Below are 15,080 nucleotides of genomic sequence, written 5' to 3' on the forward strand. Positions count from 1 at the left end.
TGTGGCGTTGTATTTATATTTATATTTATATTTATATTTATTAATTTTCTTGTTTTCTCATAAAAGCATATTTATGATACTTGATTGAATTAGATTTATCTTCAAAATTTGGTTGCCGTATTTTTGAAATACAGTAGAACTTCGATTAACCGTCAGTTTCTGTTATCCGTCATCGTCTAAAAAAATACGGAAAAATCCAGACACAGGTTTTAAGGTACGAAAAGGTTGGATCACTGCTATGTTCTGTGCGAATGCCACCGGCAGTTGTTCCCTTCAAATTGATAGATTGTTCCCTTCAAATGACACCGGCAATCATAGATTGTTCCCTTCTTGTAATTGGCAAATCTGAAAAACCACGTGCTTTCAAAAATTTAAATATGAAGGCATTGCCTGTGAACTATTATGCTTAAAGAAGTGCTTGGATGGACCAAACAATTTTTTTCAGAATGGTTCCACAACGTTTTCGTGCCTCAAGTTATAGCTCTTACGGCCGAAAAGCAGTTGCCGCAGGAAGAAAATGCTGTTAATGGACAATGCCAAGACACAACCCTCTTGTGAACTCAAAAGTGATGATGACAAAATAACATGCCTCTTACTCCCAACGAATACAACTCCACTTATCAAGCGTATGGATCAGGACTGAAAAGCTTTTATCGAAGGCTTGCTTTCATCTGATGATTCCATGACTGTCAGAGAATTTTGGAAGAGATACAACATAAAAGACGCTATTTTCAATATCGTCACTATTGGGCTGGCATTATTTTGAAGTTTATGTTGATCGTTTTGTGTGTGTGAAATTAAATACAGTACAATACGTACTGTATGTATTATTCACTTTTAAAGGATTTTATTTTCATTTTCTACCCAAGCCCTAAGTGAAGTCACGTTAATGTACATATGTATTAAGAGATTTCTGTTATCCGTACTATTCTGTTATCCGTCACAGTCCAGGTCCGGATGGTGACGGTTAATCGAAGTTTTTACTGTATATGACATCCATATTTGTTATAGGCATCTTTTTCTCAGCCACGTTGTTGGGCATTTTACCTGTTATGTGGCCTTGTATTTGAATGTGTATCTTATAAGTGACTGTGGTGTTTTTCCAGTAAGGAACATCTCTCGCAACATCTTAAATCTTCAACGTTACTCCCCCCCCCCCATTTCGAGAGGAGTCGTGACCAACACTTTGGGAACCACTGTATCTATGTAATAGAGGGGAAGAAAGAAAAAGCTTTTCAGATAGTTGTATATCAAGACAGCAAAATATTATTCGCCTGAGGCACCAGAATTTCTAGGACCGGCCCTGATACACACGTTCCTATTTTATAAATTATGTTATTAATGATTTTTTTTTAAATTTAAATCTTTATTATGATTATTGTTTGGATAACTGCACATGTGATGGCACTGAACTGTACTCGTTGAATCGCCGGCGCTATAAATTGTATCTCTCTGAATTGTCGTAGGTTCTTTAAGAACCACTGCCCTAGTGAAACAAATATGAATAATATGCTATTCTGAGACAAGATACTGTCTTGAGTTGAAACTGTTTAAAACAGTATTTTAATAACCACGTACAAAAGTAGGAAATTTCTTCATTAGGTCTTTTATGAGGAATAAAAATTAATAATATATGGAAGCAAATGTAAATCTCCTTGAAATATTAAATGTGTTTTAGCCAAATAAAGCCAAAAGTCTTTCCACGAACATGAATTTCTGATGCGAGTTGTGCATTCTTTTGAATATTAATGCTAGTTATTTATCAGAACATTCCTTATTCTTCCAGGTCGTCACGCAAGCGGCAAAATTTTGAACAGATGTAATCCTATTAAAGGGCTTTTGAAAAATATTCCAGGAGAGTTCTTGGGGGAAAAACCAGGGATTAATGGCGGAGGAGTTGACAATCGTTATCTTATAACGGTCCGCTTGCTTTTCCGCCGGAACAATTCGATCCATGTATCGCAAGAGCTTCGCGTGCATCGAATGGAATTGGACATTTGAATTATCCAACGGAGAATAATCATTTCTGATAATTCCCTTCCGTTTCCTATAGAAACGCTTAGAAATTTTATATTTCTTTTTTTTTAGACATTTAGCAATATGCAATTTCAATAGGAAAAAACATTATGTGCTGTTTGGACACTAAATGTCGTGATAATTTTCTATTTCAGAGTAATTTTATTACTCGCAGCAGCCTATAAAATAAAATAAAATAGCGGAAAATAAAATCCCAACACCAAAAGAAGGAGTTGTGCTGGATAAACGAAATTTGGGAGGCGTGTTTGCACATCTGAAAGATGACGCTGATTCAAATTTCGCACTAGACGAATAAGAGTGGCGTTAGTAGCGCCACTATGATCATGCAACTCACGTTTGCTTTAAATACGTGATGAGGACTTCGTGAGAGCGTTATTTATCGTCCGGATCGGACGTTGTGAGCTACGTTTGAGTTAAGAATGTCTTTAAGGCTTTAAGGAGACGAAGAAAGCAGTGTCATCAGCTTACTGAGTTTGGACAAGGCCGTGTAAATAGGGCTACGAGAAGGTGGATTTTCTTTTCGCGATATTGCTGAAAGACTTGGCAGGGATGTATATATCTACTGTGCATAATTGTTGGCAGCAGTGGTCACGGGAAAACACTATTTCAAGAAGACCGGGGTCCTTCCGGGAGTGAAGACCACAGTATTCGCCGCATTGCTGTGGCGCATCGTACTGCATCTGCAGCAGAAATTAGAGTTTCTGTTGTGTCCAGAGTGACACAGCGAACTGTAACAAATCGATTACTTGGAGGACAGCTCGGAGCCAGACGGCCTGTGGCGTTCATTCCACTAACTCCAAATCACTGCCATCTGCGACGTCAGTGGTATCAAATTAGAGCTCATTGAAGGGCGGATAGTGGAGCTGTTATGTTTTCAGATGAGAGCCGTTTCTGTCTTGGTGCCAGTGATGGTCGTACGTTGGTAAGACGGAGGGCAGGTGAGCGCATGGAACCAAGTTATCTGCGGCCTAGACACACTGTAACTGTAAGGCCAGTCGTGGCCCAGGCTCTGTCCCATGAGGGATATAAGCCTTTTACCCCGAAGGATTGGACCACGCTGGAGAGCCTAGACACACTGGACCTACACCATGACTTATGGTCTGAGAAGCGATTTCCTATGACAGCAGGAGCACTCTCGTCGTTATTCCTAGCACCTTGACAGCAAATTTGTATGTCAGACCGGTGACTGAACCGGTTGTGCTGCCATTCATGAGCAGTATTCAAGCGGGTGTTTTCCAACAGGATAATGCTCGTCCTCATGCCACTGCTGTCACCCAACGTGCTCTACAGAGTGTCGCCATGTTGCCTTGCCCCGCGAAATCACCAAGATCTTTCTCCCATCGAGCACGTATGGGACATTATTGGAAGACAAATCCAGAGTCATCCACAACCAGCATTAACCGTTGCTGATTTGACTGACCAAGTGCAAAAGGCATAAAACTCCATCCCACAAAATCGCATCCATATGGCACCTGTCTGACACAATGCACGCACGTTTGCATGCTTGCATTCACAATCATGGTGACTACACACAGTGGTTATTAATGTACCACCATTTCACTTTTGAAATGAATCTTCTCGCGCTTATTTTAACCTGTGACCTCGAAACTTTAATCAAATAAATATGTTACCTAGACAATTGCTTTGCCTAAATTTCATTCCTCTAAACTAATTTCTTCTTGGTGTTGGGATTTTATTTTCCGCCAGTGTATTTACTGATAATTCATTACAAAGACGACTAACACGAATAAAGGAATATACAATGAGAAATATCTGTGGAATTACTGATTTTTTCTGAGCCTGTAATTTTCTCTGCATTTATATTTCGTTTAATATATGGTCAAACTCGGTTATAACGATATCGAAAGTTCCACGAAATTTTGTCGTTATAACCGAGGTTTATATTTTTGACCTTTAGTGTGAAAAATATGGTCAGATGCAATCAAATAGTGTGCATGAAGCTTTTGTTCCATAAAAATTAGGGTGACCATTTCAAATCAGAAAAATACGGGAAATCGATATCATATATAAACATGGGACATTACTATTCCTCGCTAAAAATGTTTGTTGCCGATTATTCCTTACATGTAACTCTTGGCGACAAATGCAGCGCTACAGCAGGTCTGCAGTGATTTAGAATGCATTTCACGGGGGAAAATAATTGAATTCTCCCGGGCCGTCTCAACATCACCACAGGGGCTAGCTTTAAAGTGATTATTCTGGGGGGGGGGGAACTACCCCCCGGCTGGAAATACCTGCTACTTAATTTGCATACTAACTGTTGGAAATTTCACCAGATCTCATTTTCATGAGGCCTTTTCTGCAGAGGAATATGGACGAGGTGCATGTCTGGTTCAGTATTATATGTATAGTAGTCATAATTACCATAATATAATCTACAAATTGTGGAAATTATCGTATTCCGGATTTTAACAAGGGTTATGAACCGTATACCTGTCATCACCCTAGTAATTGCAATAAATACTACGTAATAACGGTAAAAAAATGTGTCGTTATATCCCAGGTCGTTGCTCTTTCATTGACGTTGCACGAGCAAGATTGCTTGCTCTCTATGGGAATCATTCCAGACCGCGAATTATTGACATTATAGCCGAGGTGTCGTTACAACCAAGGTCGTCATAACCGAGTTCAACTGTAATTGTATTAGCTGTCGGATGTTCGGAAAAATATATTTCCATGATAATAAAGATTTATTATTTTCCTTATTAATTTTTATCTTTGTTGCCTCATGAAGGAATCAGAGCCGTCCTTCTTGCCATCGCCGTCAACACCTCTGAGGGATGAAGAGATGTCGACGCTTTATTTCAAAGACGGAACACGTCGGATCGACTTCGTCCTCGCATTCGAAGACGTCGTCGACAATCGAAGGCACAGCTATCGGGATATGTTTCTGGCCAATCTTCGCAAAGAAGGTCTCCTAATCGAACTTGAAGAGAAAGAGGTCAGTTTGTTATTTTATCACGAAGCATTACGTATATTTCGACTTGCGAGTAATCCAAGTCACGAGTCAAAAATGGCAACAACTGGCGAGCAAATATTCGGCTTAAGCTAGGGTCACACTCCAGTCCGGCCCAATAGTCATTCGTAAATATTTGCTTCCAATATTTGCCTCCCCCTGCTGCAACGAACCACCAGCGACATATGCTGGCTCAGCCTGGCTCAATTTTCCTTGAAAAATATTTGCTTCCAGAATAATTTAATACGCCAACGCGTACTGTGAATGTTGATGTTCTTCGACCAATGTGTGGCCAGACTGATTAGGAGATCGAGAAGGAAGACAACTCCTTTGACTTTCGGGGTGGAAAGCTAGAAGGTCCTGGTCGTTCTTTTCGACCAGCCTTCCAATGCCGCGCCCGAGTGGCGTGGTAGTAAAACACTAGTCCACCACCGTGAAGGTTGCTGTCAAGTCCCAGGTTCGAACCGGGAGAAAAATGTAAATGAGATATTTTCTCTAACGGAGGTTAAGAGGGATCACCGGTAGATGGCGACTTCATTTCCAACCCAACTCGTTAATGGCAGTGAAACGCAGTATAGTGATATGGTCGGAGTTGGTGTGTGGTGAAGTAGTATCCTTCCAATACCTTTCAGACTCCAACATTTAACAGTTAACAACATTGCCAATGGTGGAGCGGGCACAAAACTTGCCCATGACCAAACTTGGCGCGCATTGGGTCGGTCTGGACGCTAGTGTGACTTAGGGTTTAACGAGCATCAAACGTGCCAGGTGAAAGCTCATTGGAAAACTCGGATGCCTTTTGAAGTGAAGTTTAAGAAATACACATAATCCCGCGTGAAACACACGAGGGAGTTCCAAAAATAACGTCTCGTTGCATTTGTATCTCGTTCACGTATAACCATCAGTAAAACTCGCTTTCTGGACGACAAAAAAATCATATATAAACGAGAAAAGAATAAATTTCCAGTGAAAAAAAAAGATTAAAAACGTGAAACTTTGTTTTTGGTATAAGATTTCGTTGCTTATTAGTACGAGTGAACCATGACAAACTCGTACAGCATCTCAACATGAAAGTGAGTTTAATATAAAGCGTCATAAAAAAAAACAATATCACGGTTTCTTCTTTTTTATATAAATACAGGGTGGGCAAAAAGTCAGTAGAAATTTCAAAAACTCATAAAAACCGGAAAAATAACCGAAATAAAAAACGGTTTGCAGGGTTAGCATCGATAGGTCACGCGAATTTTTTTGACAGGAAAAAAATAACTCAAAAACCACCGATAGGTGACGCTGACGTACACAAGTCAAAGAAAATATACGCAAATACAAATACAACACCCCAACAGGCAAAATGCCCAGCGAGGTGGCTGAGAAAAATACAAATACAACGCCACAACAGGCAAATTTCCCAACGAGGTGGCTGACTTAAGAACATCATGGATCCCCGAGCCATTTTTTGGAGGCCCTACCTACTACTGCTACACCACACGTGCACCCCGCCCACACACACCCCGCGGAACCCCCCACGAATCGGTACATGCGGGAATGTACGTGTAGTGAAACCTGACGTGAAGTTTTTTGTTTCTCTGTAATGCTTGTTATGTGTAGTGCTGCCATCTGCCAACAGTTTTTCTAACTATGAGTGAAGTGTTATGATTGAATGATTTATCGTTGTAGGACTGTTGCTCTCTGTGGCGAGACTTTTTAACGGGGAGATCGGCTCGCATTTGCACCTTGAAGTTGGGAACCACAGAAAACCAACTTCAGCCGACCACCACTGTGGGGTTCGAACCCGGATCCTCGCATCGAGAGTCCGTCACTATAACCACTCGACCACCACAGCGGCAATATATGGCTGTGCCATAACAAATATGGGCATAAAAGATGCACATAACAAATATGGATGTCATATATTTCAAAAATAAAGCAACCCAATTAAAAATGTAATTAGAATAACGAACAGAATGCCTCCAATGCTACAATATCACACATTATCCAACACATTATACACATTATGTGTTATCCCCTGTGGTGGTGGTGGTCATGTGGAACACATGCTGCTATAATAAACGATTTGGAGGCATTCTGTTCGTTATTTGTGTATATCTCCTTTGGCTTGTGTGCGTCCGCGTCACCTATCGGCTGTTTTTGAGTTGTTGTTTTTTTCCTGTCAAAAAAATTCGCCTGACCTCTGTCGATGCTAACCCTGCAAACCGTTTTTTATTTCGGTTATTTTTCCGGTTTTTATGAATTTTTAAAGTTTCTACTGAATTTTTGGCCACCCTGTATATGTAAGTTTTTTTCACCCGGGGAGTATTTGGTGAGAAAAATTGTCAAAATAATACAAAAAAAAAAATTATTTTTGCGATTTCTTTCTACTATAGTACTGATATATACTTTGATAATTCCACAGTCATCTCAGGACGGCAAGACGTATTTCTTAAAGATCCATGCTCCGAAAGACGTTCTGCACAAGCACGCCGAAGTCCTCAACATTAGCAGACCTATAAAGGTGATAATAGTTTCGTTTATTAAGAAATTGTTGTTCTTTTTCTTTTAAATGCAAATTTCGTAATTTTGTTTAAGCTAAATACAGTATTCGAAAATTTTAATGACGAGAAAGTTTGTGTATTCAATTCGCGTTTGTTAATATTGCAAAAAGGTGTAAACTCTTGTAATTTCCTAATAGATAATTTATTGACTTGTGTTAGTCTTAGAGGAAACTATCAATTGCAAAATTATGTTTCAAATGTCACCCAGCATCTTCTAAGCCAGTTTTCCCCAACTTTTTTGATATCGTGGACCATGTGGTGACAAACAATGCACTGCGAACCCCATAGTCGCTTCGAGGATCGAGCTGACAGGACTTCAGCCCAGGGTCTCGGAATGATTCTTACCATTTTTTGTTTCATTTTATTTTATTTTTGCACTGTAAATTTACTATTGAGGGTCCCATTAAAGTCTGTCTTGGAAACCCATCAAATATCCCAGTTTCGAGGCCCTGCAATAAGATGTGGGGGCCAATGGTGGACCCCCCTATGACAGGGGTCTTCAGTCTTTCAGATATGGTGGCCAAATTGAAACTGCCAAAAACTCATATAATTTAGAAACATCTATTTGAAGGGGCGAAGGGGGCACACCGAGTTTTAGAGACAAAAGTAATTGAAGATGTATTAATTCTGAAATTATTTCTTTTATTATTATAAATTTTCATAAGTTCTTACAATTTTTTCACTGATTCTGAAAAAAAGTTTTTGATTAATTACTGGTTAAATAAATCAATTCTGAGATTAATTTTAATCTGAAATTTCTTTAAATGACTGTGATTCATTGATTTATTATTGATTGTGAAATTATTGTGAAAACGTGCTGATTATAATCAGTATGAAAATATAAGAGAATAACGTAAACACCAAAGTCTAATTAATTATAAGGATTAATTTTTATGCAGTTCTTTAAATCTTGGCTGGAAAGTTGTGTTTTCTCACGAGGAATCTAAAATTTACAAAATTTAGTTTCATAACTTGACCGGTTTTTATCTTAAAATTATGGGTTACTATTATTTATTTTATTGTTTAACATGCCAGTACATGAACGTTCTTTTTTACTAAATGTAACAAATAAGACATCAAAAACAATTTTTTAAAGAAATAATTTTTTTTGATATCTTCTGGGTTGGTAGGTGGCAACATTTGAAACATTCTTTTGTGATTAGAAGCTACAACTAATGGCTAGGAATTAGCTATTGGGGAACACGGTGTGATTAATACCATGTGTTATAATACGTATATTTTAATTATCCAATGAACTGAAATGATACGAACTTATTTTTATCTGATCATAGAGTCTGTTTATTTATAAATCAAACATAATTACGCTGTATTTTTGAAACATGTGACAACCATATTTTTATGGGCATCTTTTTATCAGCCACCTCGTTGGGCATTTTGCCTGTTGTGGCGTTGTATTTGTATTTGTATTTGTATTTGTATTTAAAATTTAATGTTTGTGTATAAAGGGACAATTATAATCTTTAAAGATGTGTTTCAAGTTTAAAGTAATTATGAGTAAAAACTAGATAATTTAATTAATATAGTGCGCATAGCGTACATTATCTGTATAAATAAATCCCAGACTCAATTTTTCATGGTTTTGTTTGTTGCGCCACCTATCGGCACTATGAGACGTCATTTAAACCTTCCAACGATTTTATTTGTATTTCTTTCATAAATTATTACCGTTTTTCCGATTTTTCGCCTCAACATTTCTTTTTAAGAAAGTATTTCTGCAGAGTAAGTATTCGATGGCTGAGATGAAATTCATAGTATTTAGTGCGATTGATTTCCAATAGGTGGCGCAACAAAGAACAAAAAAAAAACCAAGGTACGTGAACGTTTTGTAAGGAGTCTGAGAAAAATCGGCGCAAGTTAATTATTTCCGGTATTGCATGTATAATGCGCGCGAATTTTTTGTGAGAACATAGCTTAAGAATTATTTTTTATCTGAACCAGTTTCAAGAAGAACAGGAGCACGTAGAGATTCGTCTTCCATCATCTCGACTCTTTTCTTATAGAAACCAAAATCACATGGCTTCCAAGGTATATTTATGCGATGCGCAGTGTGTCGATGTTATGCACAGTTATCACATAGTATACGAAACTATTAAATATTCAAGTGCACAGATAATGCACCGGATCTATATGGCTGTCATCGGAATTTCAATGAGCTTATGCTTTTCACCTAGAGTAGAATTTTAAAAAAAAAAGAAGATCGCTCTATATTCGTGTGTGTATGTGTGCTTACTGCTGCTGCTGCTGTTTCTTTCGCATGTACAGTGCTTTGGAGGCCATTCAAGTATTACACCAGCAGATTTTTAGCCATTTTTGATTTCCTCTTGGCAGCAAAATTTTGTTAGCTCCCCTACCTTCCTAATTGGTTGCCGTACGCGTGGGGGAGGGGCTCATTTATATGTTGTTATAAGAAATTTTTGTTAATTTCAATGCTATTCGAATGCTAAAAACTCAAAATTTCTCTTCAAGAAATTCATTGCGATCTACCCTCTAAGCCGGGGGTTCTCAAACTGTGCGCTTACAACCTTATTTCGTGTTGTGTCACCACAAACCTAATTTTGTAAAAATGAGGATTCAAGCGGCACATTTGCTGATCGTTTATGACCTGCGGCACAATCCCAGAGCATTTAAGCGGCCCGTGATACAATTTCCGATCGCTCATGTAGGCCAATGTCACATTCACAGATCACTTAACTTACCAGTGGCACAATTAGAATACTTAGGGCATCCATGGTACATTTAGAGATCACTTAACTGGCATGTGGCACAGTTTTAGAGCACACTTAAGCGGCTCGCAGTGCACTTCTACATCACTCAAGTTACCCGCGGCATATTCTCAGATTACTTGAGTGATCCGCGGTATATTTATGGACCATTTGAGTGACGCGAGGCGCATTCCTAGATCACTTAAGTGGCCTGCTACACATTTCCAGATCACTTAAGGGATCCACGGAACATTTAGAGATGATTAAAGTGGCTCTATAGAAGACTTATCAATAGGGGGAATATTAGTTCAGTCGCCCACAAACCAGGGAAAGGTATTTCTCGTTTTTGGCACATTCGGTAAAAATGCCATTACGAATATTTCATACTTATTGAGGGTGGTTGATGACGTAAGCATCATTCAACACCCCCCCCCCCTTGTCATCAAAAGTCAGCAAATCCGACCCCCCCCCCATAGATTCTGACGGAATACTTGAATGACCCCTTTTCTTCTTCTTCAATGTGAATATAAATCTGATATCGTCCCCACTCATGCTAGAAGCCCGAATGCGCAATTTTTTTGGGGAAAACATTCCCTGGAAAATGACGTTTCAATGTTTACTCTACCCATGTTACTCTGTGAAAGCTATTTACCTAAAATATTTTTGTAGCATGTGTTTCAATAGGGATACACATTCTCGTTTCACACCAAATAAGGGATCCAACCAGTTAATAAAGAAAAAAAGAAATGAAATTTTTGCACATTCGTGCCTCAAGCATGAATGTGCTAGGGACGATGTTTTCTTATTTTAATAAATGCGCACTACATTTCTAACTGCAATTTAAATGAGAAATTTGTAAATGATTTTTTTGGTGGTTATTTCTATTTAGCAGGTAGTGAGTGACTGGTAAGAAAAATAATGAGCAATGTTTTCAGAATGAGTACCATAAAAAATTGCACAGCATTTGTTGTTTTGTAGAAGGCTTTGCTCTTTTGCTCCTAATATACGCATATTTAGGCTATGAGAACTCCTCTTGCACGTTTATTTGGGGGGGGGGGGGATAAGCAAGGCTTCAAAGGAATTTTTGGGAGTAAACAATGTTCTTACGTTATTTTCTGGGAGTACGTAATCCTCTTAGGTTTCTAGGGAGTACGCAATCCCCTTAGGTTTCTAGGCCCTTAGGTTCGCAAGCCTCCCATCCAATTTGCAGGGAGGACGCAAACCTTCTATGCAATTTCTAGGGATTACGCAAACCTTCTATGCCATTTGTAGGGAGTACACAACAACGCAAGCCTCTTTACGCAATTTCTAGGGATTACGCAAACCTTCTATGCAATTTGTAGGGAGTACACAACAACGCAAGCCTCTTTACGCAATTTCTAGGGATTACGCAAACCTTCTATGCAATTTGTAGGGAGCACACAACAACGCAAGCCTCTTTACGCAATTTCTAGGGATTACACAAGCCTCCTGTGCAATTTATAGGAGTACACCATCCTCTTACGCGATTTCGAAAAGGTGTATCAATCTTCTTATGCAATTTTATAAGGAGTACGCTATGTTATTATGCAGCTTCCAACGGATTTCGCAATCTTCCAATATATGACACTAAATCGTTTAATATTTTGTCGCCAAACAGGTTACGGATAATAGATACTACGATTATTTTTAATGGTTCGTCAATTAGCAAAAAACTTAATTTTTATTTTACTTGTTGTTATTATTATTTTTTTTGTTTTTGGAAGAATTTTTATTGATTTGTTTTTATTTTCTTGCAGTTGAAGCTAAAAAATGAAAAGACAATGGCGTGGGTATGTTGGAATTTGTATCACTTTTACGTGTAAAATTAATTCGTCTTAATTTTCCAGTATCCAAATCTATTTTGCGGATAATTTGATGTTTTGCTTGATTGTAATAATCTCGAATGATTGATCTCCATGGCATAGCGGATTTACAGAAAATTCACCGCCGGGAAATACACCAACAAAAATCACCGACTTTTAAATCACCGCTCGGAAAGTTCACCGACAACAGTCCGTCACCAGTGAGTGAGTGACCGAGTGATTGAACATGTGTGAACTAGTCAGTAACTAGAATAAGCTAGCGAGTGAGTGAGTGAGTGAGTAACCGTATGAGTAATTCCCTCACTTAATCACCTGCTATATTCTCTTTTGTTCATCAGTTCATTCACTTACTCATTCACCTACTCAGTTTGCTCACTAACCAACTCACTCGCTTACCTACTCAATTCCAACTCATTTGCTCACATGCTCTCCCGACCGCTCATTTTCTCACCTGGCCACTCATTGACTCACCTCTTCACCCGCTTGCTCATCAGTTCATTCACTTACTCATTCGCCTACTCACTTCGCTCACTAACCAACTCACTCGCTTTTAAATCACCGCTCGGAAAGTTCACCGACAACAGTCCGTCACCAGTGAGTGAGTGACCGAGTGATTGAACATGTGTGAACTAGTCAGTAACTAGAATAAGCTAGCGAGTGAGTGAGTGAGTGAGTAACCGGCCACTCATTGACTCACCTCTTCACCCGCTTGCTCATCAGTTCATTCACTTACTCATTCGCCTACTCACTTCGCTCACTAACCAACTCACTCGCTTACCTACTCAATTCCAACTCATTTGCTCACCTGGCCACTCATTCACTCACCTCTTCACCCGCTTGCTCATCTGTTCATTCACTTACTCATTCACCTACTCACTTTTCTCACTAACTAACTCACTCCCTCACTCACTCACCCACCTACCCAATCAGACTTGCTTACTGGATTCCCCGCTCGTTTGCTCACCTGCTCACTCACTTGCTTATTCATCCATTCATTTGCGCAGTAACTAACTCCCTCTCACTCTTTCATTTATTCGTTCATTCATTCACGCATTTGCTCACCTGCTCTCCACATAAAACTTCCTGACTCACTTATCTGATCATTCACTCAGTCACTATGTCACTTTCTCGGTGAACTGTTGTCTGTTAATTTTACGGCGGTGAATTGTTGGCCACAAATTTTCCGCACACAGGCATAGCGTATGCAGTCAGAAAATCCAGATAGGCTACATGGCTACAGTGAATGATTTTAAGCAATTGCAACAACAATTGACAATTTTACAAACAAATTGCGATGTCTCGTATTTTTCTCGATGGAATATGGTCACCCTATGTTATTCAAATAAGTGCTTTCAATAAATACGTTTACATTGGGGGTAAAAAATTTAGAAGGCGGTTTCTGGTGGCAGCACGAAGTGAGCTTTTCTATTCTCTCGTAACTACGCTTCAGTACCTAGAAATGACTGACTAATGAGTCCCTCTTCGCTTTCATGGAGACAACTATTTGCAACAAAATATTCAACGAATCCCGGCCCATACTCGTACCAACATGCGCTTGTTCCTTTAGAAATTCTCCGAATACAAATCAATGAAACCCTTTCAAAGACTAATTTTCAATATTTTGACCAAAATTCCGCTTTGCTCCGGGGGGGGGGGGGGAATTGGTAGTTTCGTGTCATGTGGAAATTAGTCATTTTTAAAGGTAATTTTTTTGTCCGTTTTTTAATATGAGTAGTATTTAAATTACTTTTTCCGTGATTGCGTGAGGAATTTGCTCCCTCTTTCCGCAGTTCCATCGCAAATAGTCCAATCAGGTATTCTCTAGTCGATAAATTCTGCAATTCATACGTTATGGATAGTTTATATTTTTGAAGTTTCTCTTTCCTGAATTTTTTTTTTTTTCATCTTCGACCTTTATATGGATAGCGAAGTGACATCATAGTCGGCTACTTCGCCATCTAGTGGCAATGTTAGCAATTACGAGCTTTTGCGTGAGTAAGGTCCGAACGTCCATGAACGGTCGCGTTCAGCGCACACGAACTCTAAGGAAAGATTGAGAGTCGTTGCCTTTGTAGTCTAGTGGTCTAGGACGCTCACCCGTCAAGTGAGAGGTGTTCCCGCCAGTGCAAATGAATTTTCTCTCTTTTCTGAATTCATCTTCGCATCAGCCAGCGGTTAGAAACATTCCTGGTCTATTCTTATTTATAGTTTATTATTTCTTATGATAGTTTATTCTTATGGATAGTGTAGATTTTCAACTCTTTGATATGGCAATTTGATAATCGTTATACGTACCATCGGAGACAAAGTTTTGGTAACAATGAAAAAATCGTTGCTATCACCAAATATCTCTTACACCAAGACTAGACAAACCGCAAAGCAATCTAGGTGCCAGAAAAAAAATTTTAGGTTCCAAAAAAGTTTATACCCGAAGAAAAAGGTCCAAAATAATTTCAGGGTTTATTGACCCTCTTTCATGTTGGTAGATATACTGCTATAAATTGCAAACATTTTGTGCTGCTTTCAGCCTGCAATTTAGTACCTGAAAGAAAATTTCAGGCACCAATACCAATTTTGTTCAGTCGCCATGGCGAGCTTTCGCGTGGGATTTGTTTAGCCCTGGTGTATATAGTCTATAGACTATTGGTGTATTTGGCGGGAATGGTCCAGTCCTGTCTTATGCATACAGCGTGGGCAAAAAAGTCTGTAGAAACTTTAAAAATTCATAAAAACCGGGAAAATAATCGAAATAAAAACGGTTTGAAGGGTTGGGTTTTTAAGACGGGGAGAAAAAACTAGAAAAGAGCGCCGATAGGTAGCGTTGACGTACACAAATCAAGGAAAAGATACACAAATAACGAAAAGAATGCCTCCAAATAGTTTATCACAGCAGTATGTGTTGCACATGGCCACCGCCACAGGGGATAACACATTTCAGGCGAGTCAC

The 15,080-nt window shown here is 39.0% G+C and overlaps 1 protein-coding gene across 4 annotated transcripts in view; it reads left to right on the forward strand.

The window, feature by feature from the left end:
* Positions 1 to 15,080, forward strand: part of LOC149075421 (anoctamin-4) — a 169,068-nt gene that overhangs the window by 74,662 nt on the left and 79,326 nt on the right. For all 4 annotated transcript variants that reach the window (XM_089242712.1, XM_089242709.1, XM_089242710.1 and 1 more), the window contains exons 2-4: positions 4,793 to 4,999; positions 7,428 to 7,526; positions 12,068 to 12,100. In XM_089242712.1, the coding sequence (XP_089098838.1) occupies positions 4,793 to 4,999; positions 7,428 to 7,526; positions 12,068 to 12,100 (339 nt within the window). The remainder of the gene's footprint in view (positions 1 to 4,792; positions 5,000 to 7,427; positions 7,527 to 12,067; positions 12,101 to 15,080) is intronic.

This window comes from Pholcus phalangioides, unplaced genomic scaffold (assembly GCF_987345545.1).
Source record: "Pholcus phalangioides strain wild (caught in Gottingen) unplaced genomic scaffold, Ppha-v1.0 ptg000015l_1, whole genome shotgun sequence".
Taxonomy (NCBI): Eukaryota; Metazoa; Arthropoda; class Arachnida; order Araneae; family Pholcidae; genus Pholcus; species Pholcus phalangioides.